The 16,134-nt window shown below is 40.3% G+C and overlaps 1 protein-coding gene across 2 annotated transcripts in view; it reads right to left on the bottom strand.

The window, feature by feature from the left end:
• The window catches only part of LOC139277560 (transcription elongation factor A protein 1-like), a 42,571-nt gene that overhangs the window by 7,963 nt on the left and 18,474 nt on the right, over positions 1-16,134 (bottom strand). For both annotated transcript variants that reach the window (XM_070896181.1, XM_070896183.1), the window contains exons 5-8: positions 14,342-14,472; positions 8,833-8,889; positions 7,594-7,748; positions 2,666-2,812 (exon numbers count right to left, since the gene is read on the bottom strand). In XM_070896181.1, the coding sequence (XP_070752282.1) occupies positions 2,666-2,812; positions 7,594-7,748; positions 8,833-8,889; positions 14,342-14,472 (490 nt within the window). The remainder of the gene's footprint in view (positions 1-2,665; positions 2,813-7,593; positions 7,749-8,832; positions 8,890-14,341; positions 14,473-16,134) is intronic.

Raw genomic sequence — 16,134 nt, forward strand, 5'->3', positions numbered from 1 at the left:
CTTTTACCTTCGTGACCAGTCTGTCATGTGGGACCTTATCAAAAGCCTTGCTAAAATCCATATAGACAACATCAAATGCACTACCCTCATCGACCCTCCTTGTTACCTCCTCAAAAAATTCAATCAAGTTCTCATTATAAATCCATGCTTACTGTCCTGGATTAATCAGTGTCTTTCTAAATGATGATTTATCCTGTCTCAGAATTTTTTCCAATAATTTTCCCACTGCCGATGTTAGGCTGACTGGCCTATAATTACTCGGTCTATCCCTTTCTCCTTTTTTAAACAACAGTCCAACGATAGCAGTCCTCAAGTTCTACGGCACCACACCTGTAGCCAGAGAGGATTGGAAAATTACGGTCAGAGCCTCTGCTATTTCCTCTCTTGCTTCTCTGAACAGCCTGGGATACATTTCATCCGGGCCTAGGAATTTATCCACTTTCAAAGATGCTAAACCCCTTAATACTTCCTCTCTCACTATGTTTATTTCATCTAATATTTCACACTCCTCCTCCCTGATTCCATTGTACCTTTCTATTGTGAACACAGACACATACTATACCCACATCTTCCACCTCCACACACAGGTTACCGTTATGGTCTCTAGCAGGCCCTTCTCTTTCTTTCGTGATCCTCCTGCTCTTAATGTATTTATAAAACATCTTTGGGCTTGCCTTGATTTTACTTGCCAATATTTTTTCATGCCCTCTCTTTGCTTTCCTAATTTCACCCCTGCACTTTTGATACTCCTCTAGGGTTTCTGCAGTATTGAGCCCTTGGTATCGGTCATAAGCTTCCCTCTTTTCTTTATCTACCCTGTATGTCCCAAGACATCCAGGGGGCTCTAGATTTGTTAGTCCCACCCCTTTTTTTTTTTAAAAAGGGAACATACTTGCTCTGAACCCTCACTATCTCCTCCTTGAATGCCTTCCACTGCTCTGGTACACTACCTTCAAGTAGCTTTTTCCAGTCCACTTTGGCTGAATCACATCTCAGCTTAACCTTGGCTAAATCAAATCTCAGTTAAAAATCAATGGAACCACTACAATGGTGTAAATCCCACATGGACAGTGATGATATGAAGCCAGCTCGAGAATCTCATTTGATCATACTTCCTGGACAGGAAATGGAATGAAGGTGGCCGCAAAGAATGTTGGAAGCATTGCTGCTCAAAATTAAAAGCAAGCAGTTACTTAAAACATATAACTACATACTTGGGGATTAAAAAGTTGACGGGGTTACAGAAATGTCCAGCCTTTGCAAAGGCTGTATGCAAGGTGCAAGAAATGATGGGGGAGGCCAAAAGAATGGTCAACATGAAAGCACAGATGTCAGAGCACAGCGTGTCCATGAATCCATTTAATGACAGGCAAAATGAACGTGCTATGACATGAGGTGGCTGCGAGAAAGTCTGGCTTGTTTGGTACACCCCAGGACACCAGAGCATCATGCCTGGTAGGAGGCCGCATCCCAGCTTAATGCTGGCTACAATACCTGGGAACAGATGCAGGAGAAGAGGGCACTCTAAGAAACTTGGCAAAGTAGGACTAACCAACACTACTGTATAACAAGCAAATGGTCCGAGCTTTCATGCCACAAAGGGTCAGCCTTTTCAGTTTGTAGTTCATCCATGCAAAGTCTTTGCAGAGCCCTACAGTTCTTCCAGTACCTCAGCAGAGCACAAGAGGAAACATACAATTGATAGCCTCGTCACATTCAAATCATCCAACTGCTTCATGGATTATAATACAAACATGGTCATTTCTGGCACTCAAATTGGGCATATGACCGATTTAAATAACCCATTGTACTTAGAAAATGCACCAGTGCAGTATCATTGGGTAGTTGTGTACTGCTAATCAGGGAAAGGAGATGAAAGTGTTGGCTAAGATGAGTAACACATCTGTCATCTATCCGATCCTTTTGTGGGCAGCACATTATCTAATATTGCAGTGCTAACCGGGAGTGACAGTTGAGGTCCTTGCTGACCTTTAATAGTGTTATTCTGATGCTGCAAGTTGACTGAAGATGTTCTTGAAGCAGATGGTAAACTCTGCCCGGAGGCAGTTGTCCATGGTAATTAGTCAGTAGGTGTGCCAAGGTCTGGAAGCTGCTTATCGTCCTGGTTTGCCTTCTTTCATCTTGCACTACCTCACATGTGAAATACTGCATTGGAGAAGTCTTAAAAACAAGCTCGAGAAAAAAAACAAGCTCGAGAAAAAAAAAAGGTCCCCAAATTATTGGAGAAGGGAGGAATAATAAAAATGTAACAAATATGGAGAAATTGTTTAAAATATTTACTTTATAAAACAGTAAATGTAAAAATCTACAACGGCAATTTAAGAGCCTCTTCATCCATGGGGTTTTCTTTACTTTCAATCTAAATGGGCATCGAAAGGGAAAAAAAAAGCAAATTTGGCAAAAATACCATAAAAATTGGCCTTTGTATTCATATAAATCACCTAATCAAAGGCCTGAATTAGGCTAGTGCACAAAATGGGTGCAAATATTTCAGCTTACTAAAAACAGAAGGGCACTGAGTTGTAGTCTGAAAGAAATTGATTCCATACCGGTTCTCCCAATTTAATAGTTCCTCTGCGCAACTTGCGCACCAATGCACAAGACCGTTTAATCGGCTCTCATATGTCGACAAAACTCTTCTTACCTGTGTATAAGTACAGTTGTTCTTCTTGCACTTTCCACAAGTGAACAGATCAGTTTCGGTACCACTAGTCTTGGCCATCTGGTGTTCTCTGATAGCTTCATTTGTTAAGGCCTTCCGAATCTCTCTCAGTTCGTCACTTGCCATTTCCTTTATTTTTGTTGAAAAAATGTCATAAGGTTATATGTTACATAAAAATTTGAGCCCAGGTTACATGGATTTCAAATATCTCTATGAAATATTTTTATCCCTCCAAACTACAGGTTACCAAATGTGCTTTTCTAAAAATCCCTACCTGGTAGAAAACGTGTCTAATTTCACTGTCGATTCTGAGCCCTGTCGAGACCTATCAATTCAGGTCTCTCCTCATACCAAGAAGCCACTCAGCTGCTATCAGTTAAAAGCACATCAAGGAGCAATTCCATGTGGTTGAGCATCCAGCCGACCCAGGAATTGTAACAGTAGTCTGTTTCCTGCTACTGCCCAAGAAATGCTCTCCCTTCACTACTGCTTGATAACTGGACTTTAATACGAGACTCTGTCCACTGGCCACTTTAAAATGGCTGCGAAGTTACACAATTCCAAAATAGCAGGTTTTCAGGCCCATTGTATTTCAGATGCAAGATGACTAGTGCAATTTATCCATTTTGATAAGAGTGTAAAGGCCAGAGTGATGATCAGAGGCAACAGATTCTGAGGTATGAGATATGCTGCAAGTACAACTGGCTGAATAGATGCAGAAGATTCAGCTTGGAGAATTTTTGAGGTTTGGAAGAGGGGGAAGAAAATCAATGTTTCTGGTCAGACGTCCACATAAGTATAGACAGGTAATGTGAACATCAGTATACAAATGTGGTGGCATCATCAGACACCAGCAGGATCCAAACTGCTTATAGGTTTCAATACTTTCTTTCAATATGTGACCTCCATTGTAATTAAACAACATATCTCAATCCAGAATGAGAACCCTGTTTTTCAAACCATTATTCCCCCATTCTATTCCAGTTTCCACATGAAATTAACCACCAAAGTGAAAGCAAATTCCTGTAAAGAACTCCATTGCTTGGGAATAGCAGGGGTATAATTTAACCTTTCTATACCTATTCAAAATAAATTAAATTTTAATTATGATTCTACTTCACCTTAAATCACACGGCAGCCACCTTTTAAATCAATGAGGTCAGGGTTGCAAAATTCAAAATGGTGTCACCTCCAACATGCGTAGTGGGATCACTACATCTTTTGATTGTCACAGACGATTTTCAAAGGAAAAACACACAGAAGAATTGAGATATTGATAAGTATTTAGTGTATTTGCAATTTCCTTGCAGTAAGTCACCCTTTATGTATTTCATTTCTGGTTTAGATGTAGTAGTAATCTAGCCCCATAATTTAAAGCATAATGGTTAGGGCACTAAAAAAAAAAAAAATCACCCTAGTTGGCAATTCCAAAGTATCTGTCTGTTCGCTTTGCTGCTTATAAAGAAATAAAATACAATGAGGGATAAATTGCTTTCGTATCGTTTTCGCACGAATGGTTGCCACGCTCTGAGCGTGCACCAGAAGCTGAAGGCCCATCTGAAATTGGGCCTCGGGCTTTATCAAATAATTCTGGCGAGCTGCTGACACCAATCAGTCGTTCCGATGCAGTTCACCAGTTTTGAGGGAGAGAGAAATGGTGCATCAAGGTCATGAAACAGGTGTTAGAGCCGTTTGTATAGGCTAATAAAGGGCCTAATTCCCAATTCAGAAATTAATAGCACTAAAGAGTGAACAATCCCCAGAACTACATGGTTTCCATCCCAGGGTTTAAAAAGTAGGTGAGAACATTGCAGATGCCCTAACTAGAATCTTCCAAACTCCTTTTAATTTGGGAAAGGTTCCTTTAGATTGGAAAATTGCACATGTCACTCTGCTATTTAAGAAAGGCGAGAGGGGGAATCAAGGGAATTATAGACCAGTTAGCCTAACATCTATTGTCAGAATTACTGGAGTCTATAATTAGCAATAGAGTGACTAAACACTTTGAAAATTTTCAGCTGATCAGAGAGCGCCAACAGGGATTTATAAAGGGTAGGTCATGCCTGACGAACTCAATTGATTTTTTTGAAGAGGTGACTAAAGTAGCAGCAGGGGAATGTCTATGAATGTTATTTACATGGACTTCCAGAAGGCATTTGATAAAGTTCCTCCTAAGAGACTGTTAGTTAAAGTTGAAGCTCATGAAATTAAAAGGCAAATTGTTGACCGATCAACAGGAAACAGAGAGTAAGGATAATGGACAGGTACTCTAATTGGCAGAATATGACTAATGGTGCCCCGTAAGGATCTGTGTTGTGGCCTCAGCTATTCACCGTATTTATTAATGACTTCGATGATAGAATAGAATAGAATAGAAAGCCACATATCGAAGTTTGCCGATGACACAAAGATAGGCGGCATTGTAAGCAGTGTAGATGGAAGCATAAAAACACAGATATTAATAGATTAAGCAAATGGGCAAAACTGTCGCAAATGGATTTCAATGCAAGCAAATGTGAGGTCATCCACTTTGGACTTAAAAAGGATAGAACAGAGTACTTTCTAAATGGTGAAAAGCTAGAAACAGTGGAGGTCCAAGAGACTTGGGGATCCATGTACATAGATGGTTAAAATGTCACGGACAGGTACAGAAAATAATCAAAAGGCTAATGGAATGCTGGCCCCTATACCTAGAGGACTAGAATACAAGGGGGTAGAAGTTATGCTATAGCTATACAAAGCCTTGGTTAGATCACATCTGGAATACCTCAAGCAGTTCTGGACACCACACCTTCAGAAAGATTTATTGGCCTTTGAGAGAGTGCAGCTAGATTTACCTGAATTAAAAGCTGGACTCCCAAGAGTTAAATTACAAAGAGAGATTACACAAACTAGGGTTTGTATTCCCTGGAATTTAGACGGTTAAGGAGTAATTTAATTGAAGTTTTCAAGATCTTAAGGGGAACCAATAGGATAGATGGGGGAGAAACTATTTCTACTGGTTGGGGAGTCTAGGACTAGAGGGAATATTCTAAAAGTTAGAGGAAGATCCTTCAGGAGTGAAGTTAAGAAATACTTCTGCATGTAAAAAGTGGTAGAAGCTCTTCTGCAAACAGCAATCGATGCTAGGTCAATTGTTAATTTTAAATCTGAGATCGATAGATTTTTGTTAACCAAAGGTATTAAGAGATATAGGGCAAAAGCGGGTATATGGAGTTAAGTCACAGATCAACCATGATCTCATTAAATGGCAGAACAGGCTCGAGGGGTTAAATGGCCTATTCCCATATATTGCCTAATTTAAGATGGCATCAGACATACATCTGACGTCGTTCGGGTGCAGAACCTCCATCCAGCACCTGAAAAATGGGTGCAACAGGGTCAAATTTTGCCCCAAATATTAAAACAATGAAAAAGCAAGTTTTATTCAAGTATCCGGCAATGGATTAATCTGCAATTGTATAGAGTGAACAGCCTTCATAGCCTGAGTACGGGCATATTCAACACATCAAATCCTATCTAGAGGGCAATCAAACAGCATGGTGTACCAGGAACAAAGGTATAGGATAAAAGTGAAGAAATAGCACAAAAGGGCAACCAGTAGGGAAACTGTGATTAGTAGGAACTAAAGATATACATTACAAAGTAGAGTGGACTGCAAGACATGGGAGATATTCAGAATGAGAGCATGAAGTATGAATGGACGAGAAAAAACTGCCTTCAAGAGTGTATTAATTTTTCCTTTTTTTGCAAGCTGAGACCATTACTGTATAATTTTCAAATAAATCTGTAAAGTATAAGGAAATGACTTGCATTTATAAACTGTCTTTCACATCAGGATATCTCAAATTCCGGGCCATGTAACCATTAGGAAACTACTTTTAACATACTATTTATAGTGTGACAGCAACATCTAGTAGCAGATAATTAATACAATATTTAATCATAATGCATCTTGTTTCTATAGAAAGATGAGCTAGATTAATAGAATGGCATCGCTTGTCTGTAATTATCTTTGTGATATTAGATTAGAAAGGCAAGCAAAATCCACTGAAAAATATTCTTGATTTCTGGTGTCATAGTTGACCCTGAAATGAACTGACCACATACCCACATCAAAACAAAAAGATTGCCGATTGCCACCTTTGTAGCATCGCCCGACTTCACCCCTGCCTTAGTTCATCTGCTGCTGACACCTGTGTCCATACGTTTGTTACCTCTAGACTTGACTAGTCCAACACACTCCTGGCTGACCCCCCATATTCTACAATATGTAAACTTGAGGTCATCAAAAACTCTGCAGCCCGTGTCCTAACTCAAACCAAGCCCAGTTTACCCATCACCCCTGGGCTCACTGATCTACAATGGCTCCCGGAGAATTTTAAAATTCTCATCCTCGTTTTTAAATCCCTCCATACCTCTGTAATCTCCTCCAGCCCTATAACCATTGGTGGCCATGCCTTCAGCTGCCTAGGCCCCAAGCTCTGGAATTTCCTCCCGAAACCTCTCCGCGTCCCTACCTCTCTTTCCTCCTTTAAGAAGCTCCTTAAAACCTACCTCTTTGTCTGCTCTAATTTCTCCTTATGTGGCTCAGTGTCAAATCTTGCTTTATAACATTTCTGTGATGTGCCTTGGCACGTTTACTACGTTAAAGGCACTATATAAATACAAGTTGTTGTTTTGTTGATTATACTACAGCTCATGAAGTTAAAGCTGGTGCATTAGACACTTTCTACAATTTTCGCATCCTCTGTGGTAAGAAAAACTGTGTTGAGTACTTTCAGCAAAGCTTATGTTTGGTACTTTGACTTTGATAGACAACTTTGCATCATTAGAAGATGGACCTTGATTTTGTCTACTTGGGAAATAAAACATAATGCTGAACAATCATAGTAATAATATAGCCTTACCTCAGCAGTCATTCTTGCAATCTGTTCTGCTGTAATATTTCCACAGAGAACATTCTTCCTTAAGTTGGGGTTCTTTGTGTCTTTTAAGTTAGCTATCCTGCTTCGCACTCGGTTTTTGTATTTCATATCTGTATTGCCCATATCTTGGAATACAAGTATCAATTCAATTAAGGAGCCATAGCCAAAGTCCAGATATAACAATTAATCAGTGAACCGGAACTTTCATTTTATTTTGACTATACTGCAATGGTGGCAAATTTCAAAGAATATTGGCCTATCCGAGAATCAGTCACAGAAACCATTAAATCTCAGTTTATTCTAATTTTTTGGCTTAGAAGATAAAGCATCTATAACTATCCTTTCTGCTCTGACTCTTGCAGCTAAAGCCAATAAATGTCTCCAGAGGAGTGGAGTAAAAGCTGGAAATCATTACACCCACAAAAAAAGCTTTACAATGTATGTTGGCTGTAGCTCTGCATCCAACAGCTTTTCTCAAAATTAAATCCCTCGAGTATTATATCACTACCTCCACCCCATTCCGTCCCCCCACCCCCCAACTTTGCAGTGGCCGACATAAAAAGCTAGTTTTACGTAAACCAGTAATTGGATATTATTGTTCTTTCACTTTGCATAGCAATCAACATAAAGGATCTGATCTTTAATGCTAACATGTAGAGAGACTGCAATCAACATATACTACAGGGACTCCAAAGAGCCTGCATCTTTATTGGATGAACACATCCATTATAAATTTGTTGCTGCAAAAGAAACCAAAACTTCTCATTATTAATTTCTATGCACACTTCTGTTAAGTATTTAAATGTTAGATTGTTATGCTCATAAAAGGTGAGCAATGTTTGTACTGGGGAATGGAGAAATATTCCACTTTGAACACCCAATGTTAGCATCCAGCATTCCCAGGTTACGTACAGAATGACAATACATAGCAAAGCCCTCGCTGCTGTACTTCAACAATGTGCCTTAATCTTCATTTCAAAAAGGCAAATTCACTTCATCTATCCACCTCCTGCACCAAATAACCTTACTGCCTTGTTAAGCGAGATTGCCAATCTAGTTTGTGAATTATGGACTGTTCTGAACTGTGGCTCCACGGCCACTACAGAAATGAAAGGACAGAATGTTGCAATATGCCACTTGAACACCTAGCAAATAGATGTGGTTTCTAGAGGGCAGCTTAGACATCATCTGTACAAAAGATATTCATTTAAAAAAGGATATTTTCTTCAATTTGTGCTGCCATATGGTCACAGTCAGTCCCTATTGCAACATAATCATCTGCAATCAAGATACAATTAATGTCAGAAGCGGGATGTTCTGAACCTATCCAATTCAGCATTAAGTACATAGAATCAAACAACAAAAGCAAAAGAAGTTGGTAAGTGCCAAATGATCTTGCATCTAGGTCATTGATACAATTTTTAAGTGCTGAGATATTGAGAAAAGATGTCTTGCTTCACACTTAGCAATCCAGTCAACCTTTAATTTAAATATGATGATATATTAATTACTGCTTCTTAATACTTGAATACTTCACTAAGATTACTTGTGTCTCTGAATTATAGCTATTTGTATTGTTATTGCAAATTGTGTTGGCTATTAGGAAGATTCATTTAGAATACCTGTTCGCACATCAATCCAGATTCCAGCCGCTGTGTAGCCAAATAGACAAGGAAGCAGTGGGAACTAGTCAAAAATTTCAACAGCCAACACAACAACAACTTGCAAATATGCTTCTCAAAGTCCCATTAACACATTATATAAATTATTATATAAATCCCATTATTTCAGATTTCCAACATCCAAAGTATTTTGCTTCGCAAGGAAGTTGATTAGTGGAACATTTTAACATTCAATCACATTTTCAGTCCAAAAAAATAACTCCAAAATAAATATTGTAACACTGGTTTCCATCTGAAATGCTGTTAACTTTCTGGATTTTTGTAGGCAAATCAATTTGCTAGTAGATTACTGAATTACTAAGGACAATACATTTTGTTCTTTTCCAAATTCAAATTATATAATTGCTACTTTGTGGTTCTAATCTGTTAATGGGACTTTTGTACCAAAGTAAAACAATTATAATGTTTTGTTCAGAACCAGAATCTTTTCCTCTACATTATGCAAAACTTTCAAATTAAGGACAACATTCAAAATGTTAGATTACAGGATTTAGCAACAATATTGGGAACGTGGAAAAAACAAAACTGCTTTCAGCTAATTGTTACTAAAATAAAGCGCAAGAGCGTCTTCACATTCCTCGAATACAAAAAGGTATCCTCACAACTCAAAACATATATTGTACCTAGATTCATTCAGTAATGCCACTGTCTGGATTTCTAAAGAACTTCTTAGCAGTCTATATAAATAATTGTACACTTTGGCAACAGTAATTTTCAGCAGTCAAAAATATTAGAATGATCAGTTGGTTATTTAGTAAGTAAAATGGATCCATATGCTAATCATTTTTGTCACTTGTTTTACATTTTCTCCATAATTAAGAAAAGATGGGAAAACTTAGCCTCTAGTACATGCTTCGAAAGATAAAGGAATGTTATAAACGACTTGCATTTATATAGCGTCTTTAACATTGGGAAAAGACCCAAGGCGCTTCACAGGAGCGTAATAAGACAAAAGTCAGCTCGAAGCCAAGGAAGGACATACTTGGGCAAGTGCCTAAATGCTAGAACAAATAGGTTAGTTTTTAAGGTGAGTTTTAAAGGAGGAGAGAGATTGGGGAGACGGAGAGGTTTAGGGAGAAAATTCCAGAGCTTAGGGCTTAGGTGAGTGAAGGTACGGCCACCAATCGTGGGGCAAAGGGAGTGGGAGTGGGGGATGCACAAGAGTGGTGTTGGAGAAACGGTTTTGGAGGGTTGTAGGACTGGAGGAGGGAGAGGCAAGGCGATGGAGGGATTTGAACACAAGGATGAGAATTTTATAATTGAGGCATTGGTGCTGGGAGCCAATGTAGGTCAGTGAGCCTGGTGTGGATCGGAATATGGGAAGCAGAGTTTTGGATGAGCTCAAGTTTATGCAGGGTGGAAAATAGGAGGCCAGCTAGGAAAGTATTGGAGTGGTCAAGTCTAGAGCATGGATGAGGGTTTCAACAACAGATAAGTGGAGGCAGGGCGGAGGCAGACGATATTGTGGTGGTGGAAGTTGGCGGTCTTTGTGATGGAGAGGATATATGGTTGGAAGCTCAGCTCAGGATCAAATAGGATGCCGAGGTGGTGAACAGTCAGGTCCAGCCTGAGACTGTGACCAGGTAGATTGGATGGCAATCGGTGGCTAGGGCTGGAGCTTTAATCTTCCCAATGCTTAACTGGAGAAAATTGTGACTCATCCAAGACTGGATACCGGTCAAGCAGTCTGACAACAGAGGCAGTAGAGGGGTCCAGGGGAGGTGTGGCAAGGTAGAGTTGGCTGTCATCACCATACATGTGGAACCTGATGTCATATCTGCGGATGTAGTCTCCAAGGAGCAGCATGTAGATGAGAAATAGGAGGAAGCCAAGAATAGAACCTTGGGGGACTTCAGAGACATGGTGCAGGGGCGGAGAGAGAAGTAATTGCAGGGGATTCTCTGCTACAACTGGATAGGTAAGACTGGAATCAAGTAAGGGCAGTTCCGTTCAGCTGGACAAGCTGGGAGAGGCGTTGGAGGAGGATTGTTGTGGTCAACCGTGTCAAAGGCTCCTATCACTATTGCTCACAGTTGTTTGCAGGAAATTGTGTGTCTTTTAGTTGTGTTTTTGTACTGGCTGAGATGTATTACAGTGCCCTCTCTGGCACAAGGAAGAAGAGAAATTAACAAAAAGCAAGAAACTTTAAATGCTGGAAATCTCAAATAAAAACAGGAAATGGTGGAAACACTCAGCTGTTCAGGCAGCATCTGTGGAGAGAACATACCTGAAACATTAACTAGCCTGTTCTCTCCCCAAATGCTGCCCGACTGATCTGCTGAGTGTTTGTTTTTAAGAACAGAAATTTGTAATATTTTAGAGAAAACAGCACCATCCTGTGGAGAAACCAAGCATTGTACACACTGCAGCACTTCAAGGATCTATAATTTTCTATATACATTATGAGGTAGTACAGCATCTAATACAGTCCAGGCTACTAATCCTTGTAGCCTAATTGTTATCATAATCCACAAGGTTTAAGGGTAAGAGCCCAGAAAATAAGAGAAGCAAAGTACCTGTAGGACCAGAGCAAATTGATGGCTTTTGATTAGGATTTAATATTTGGAGAGGAGACCACTACGGGGGAGGTGGAAGTTTGTGATATACTTGGCTTATTACTTTAAAAGTCTTACAACTTACAAGAAAGCACTGAATGTGTGACACCCGCTTCAGAAGGGTTATTTTATTCAGCTTGTATTAGACAATCTTTAGATACATATATATTTTTTTTAAATTTACGTCTGCATACACTTCCTGTCTGCACCACTTGAATATGTTTTTTGTTACCTTTCTCCCATTATACTTTCCTATGCCCACATTTAGGGTCCAAGTTTCCACATGATTTGCGCCTGATTTTTTAGGAGCAACTGGTGGAGAACGGACTATCTTAGAAATCGCAATTCTCCACATTTATTTTTCTGCAGTTCTAGTCAGGTAGAACAGTTCTACTTTGGAACAGAATGCTTTCTTCAAAAGGGGGCGTGTCCGGCCACCGACACCTGATTTGAAAGTTTCCACAGTGCAAACGTACTCCAAACTAACTTAGAATGGAGCGAGTGAAGATTTTTGTAGAACTGAAAAAACCTGTTCTACACATTAAAAAATCAGGCGCAGGTTACAAATTAGGCGTCCAGAACGAGGTGGGGGGAAGGGAAGTCATTAAATTCTACAATAAATCATTATTTATACTTCTACAAATAAATCCAACCTGAATAAACATTTATAAGCAAAGAAAAGATTAAATAAACCACCTTCCTATCTGTGTGAAAGTGCTTCAGGCACGGAGAATGCTGCAGTCAGCCTGAGGCGCCCGTTCTTCCCGCCTGGGTGGGGGGGGGAAAGAGAGGAGGCACCCGTTCTTCCTGCGCGGGGGGGGGGGGGGGGGAGGGGGAGGTGCCCGTTCTTTCCCGCGGGGGGGGGGGGGGGGGAGGCGCCCGTTCTTCCCGCAGGGGAGGGGGGAAGGAGACAGTGAGAAGGCTGCAAGTGCTGATGGAAATGTGCTTTTATTTTTAAAAAATGTTCAAAAATTAAACAGCTGCAAAGAACTACAAAAACGGCCGAGTGCCAATGTTTCCTTCACACTGCGCGTGCGCGAACGCTCCAACGTGCACGCGCAGCATTGCCAGCAGGAAAAAAACTAATTTAAATAGTACCCGCCCCCTCTCACTCACAAAATCGGCGCAAGTGTAGGCTCCGCCCCCCTGGGCACCACGCCAGGCAGACAAGGAGCTGCAGAACGCTCCAGAATTGCGAATTTTTTTTCGGGCGCCGTTTTAGGCGCGAAAAACGGGCGCCCAGCTCAGAGGGGCGCCCGTTTTTTATCGTGTGGAAACTTGGGTCCTTAATTTCTACACCTGTGTAAATTGGTCACTTTGATTGCATGCTCAGAGTTCTGCCAATATCTATTGTCAAAAACATGAATTGTCCCCTCAAGTGCTTTTTAAACTTATTTTTTTAATACTCATTTATTGAGCATATATTTAAACATATACATTGTGTGCATTTTTCGCCTCCTTCTTGCTATTTCACCCGAGTAGGGACTGCCAGTGAGCCCACCACTCATCCTCTGTTCCATATACAATGAGCGCTCTGCCATGGCTTCAATCCGCTCTCTCCGCCACCCCCCAGGGAATGAGTTGAATGCCCAGTTCTTGTGTTTTGGGTAGTTTGTTCAGGAAGGAATGTTGGACAGGACACCAAAGAGTATCACTTTTTAGAAAGAACCTGCATTTAGATAGCACCTTCCGTATCCTCAGGATGTCCCAAAGAGCTTCACAGCAAATGAAGTACCTTTGAAATGCAAACATTGTTGTAATGCAAGGAAACACAGCAGCCAATTTGCACACAAGGTCTCACAAACAGCAGAGTTAAATGACCAGATAATCTGTTTTTATTTTAATGGAGTTGGTTGAGGGTTAGTCAGGATACAGAATTCCCCTGCTCTTCTTTGAATGGTGACATGGGATCTTTTATATCCACCAGAGGGAGCAGAGGGTCCTTGGTTTAAAGTCTCGTTCAAAGACGGCACCTCCGACAGTGCAGCACTCCCTCCTGCATTGATTATGTGCTCAAATCTCTGGAGTGGGACTTCTTACTCAGAGAGGGTGCTACTACCAAGCCAAACTGACATTTAGCCTGAAGACTGTAGAAAGGGTTTTACGGTTTTGATGTTCAGGGAATGCGTGTTAGATTAGAAGACTGTGTAGTAAGTCTCAATTTCAACACACCTGAGAAACATAGAAGCTACATTCAGAGTTGAGACAGTAAAGTTCAAAGGAGGATTGCTCTTAGTAATACTGATAATAGAGAAAGGCAAGAAAAGCTTGATAGAAAAGAGAGATTGGAAGCTGGAGTTGGGAGGGATTGTCGTTTTTATGATAATTTTTTTCCGGGATCTTGAAAAGTCTCCTCAGATACAGGCGCATTTAAGGGCAAATGAATTGTTGGAACAAAAAAGAAGACTTCTTAGAGGCAGCTTTAGCAATGAAGGAGATTTGGCAGCTTCACTTGATGTCACAGAAGAGGAGTTTACTGTATATTATACTCACTGTCTGTTTGGAGAGCAGCCGACATCAATTCTCTACACTTGTTGCGGACAGTATCACTTGTAATAGGAATTGGTGGGAATGTGGTAACCTTTGGAGTAGTGGGTGTCCTTGGTTCTTGTCTCTTACTGGAGCTATAAGAGATGGAGGTTTTGTTAATTGGGTTGTTTATTCAGTTAAAAACATCCATCTTCAAAGGATGTGCAGCCAATAATAATCTGATTTATAGGATACCATCCTCTTTCTGTGCTAATCAGCAAATATCTAAAACATCAAAAATATTAAATTTCACATTTAGTTACATAAGCATTTATTCATATTATTGCAGGTACAAATTTCATTAACCTCTTCCATTAGTCTTTGTGAAACTGGGATACACAGGAAATTAAGTGGTGTAGGCACGATTAGTTTCCAGTAATTACCATTTTTTTGTTGTTGTTCTAACCTAGAAAAGATTTGCTGATTTGTCAACTTCCATGTAGAAAATAATTTCATTCCGGCATGTTATACCAAATATACAAGATCAACTGTAGTAACAGAGAAGCATTTAGATCTGCTTATTAACCATGATTTCAGCTCAAGGTAATTTAAAATTTCAATTATCTGCTTCTTTTTCATACTAGTTAGTAGTTACACATCAAATTTGTAATTAGTCCCATTCCTCAACGTAATAAAGTCGTTATGTTTGAACGTTCTTTGCATCTTTCAAACGCAACATGCTCGACAATTAATTGGCTTAAAAGAAGAAAATTTAGTATTTGAATATGTGGACCCAATGTGCAAATAAGAGGTATAGTCCCTAAATGAAACTTTTAGTGTGCTGAGGAACAAAGAGAAAATAGCCAATTTGGCTTCATCAATAGTAGATCCATCAACCCTAGAATCAATATTTTCTTTGTTCAGAGTTGAAGGCACTCAACCAGACACCTGACCACTTCTTTGTCAGTCAAATGAAGGCTGTCCAGAGCAATGCAAGGGGGTTGGAGTAAAAAAGCACAGTAATCTTGTTACAATTGTACAGGGATTTGGAGAGATCACACCTGGACTACTGTCCACAGTTCTAGTACCCTTATCGAAGGAAGGATATACTTGCCTTAGAGACGGTGCAACAAAGGTTCACTAGATTGATTCCTGGGATGAGAGGGTTGTCCTATGAGGAGAAATTGAGCAGATTGGACCTATGCTCTCTGGAGTTTAGAAGAATGAGAGGTGATCTCATTTTAAACATACACGATTCTGAGGGGGATTGAGAGGATAGATGCCGAGAGGTTGTTTCCCCTGGCTGGAGAGTCTAGAACTCGAGGCCATAGTCTCAGGGTAAGGGGTCAACCTTTAAGACTGAGATGAGAAGAAATATCTTCAGAGGGTTGTGAATCATAGAAACATAGAAAATGGATGCAGGAGTAGGCCATTCGAGCCTGCACCACCATTCAATAAGATCATGGCTGATCATCACCTCAGTACCCCTTCCCTGCTTTCTCTCCATACCCCTTGATCCCTTTAGCCGTAAGGGCCATATCTAACTCCCTCTTGAATATATCCAACGAACTGCCATCAACAACTCTCTGCGGCAGAGAATTCCACAGGTTAACAACTCTGAGTGAAGAAGAAGTTTCTCCTCATCTCTGTCCTAAATGGCTTACCCTCTTATCCTTAGACTGTGTCCCCTGGTTCTGGACTTCCCCAACATTGGGAACATCCTTCCTGCATCTAACCTGTCCAATCCCATCAGTATTTTATATGTTTCTATGAGATCCCCCTCTATTCTTCTAAACTCCAGTGAATACAGGCCCAGT

The sequence above is a fragment of the Pristiophorus japonicus genome, chromosome 12 (genome assembly GCF_044704955.1).
Source record: "Pristiophorus japonicus isolate sPriJap1 chromosome 12, sPriJap1.hap1, whole genome shotgun sequence".
Taxonomy (NCBI): domain Eukaryota; kingdom Metazoa; phylum Chordata; class Chondrichthyes; family Pristiophoridae; genus Pristiophorus; species Pristiophorus japonicus.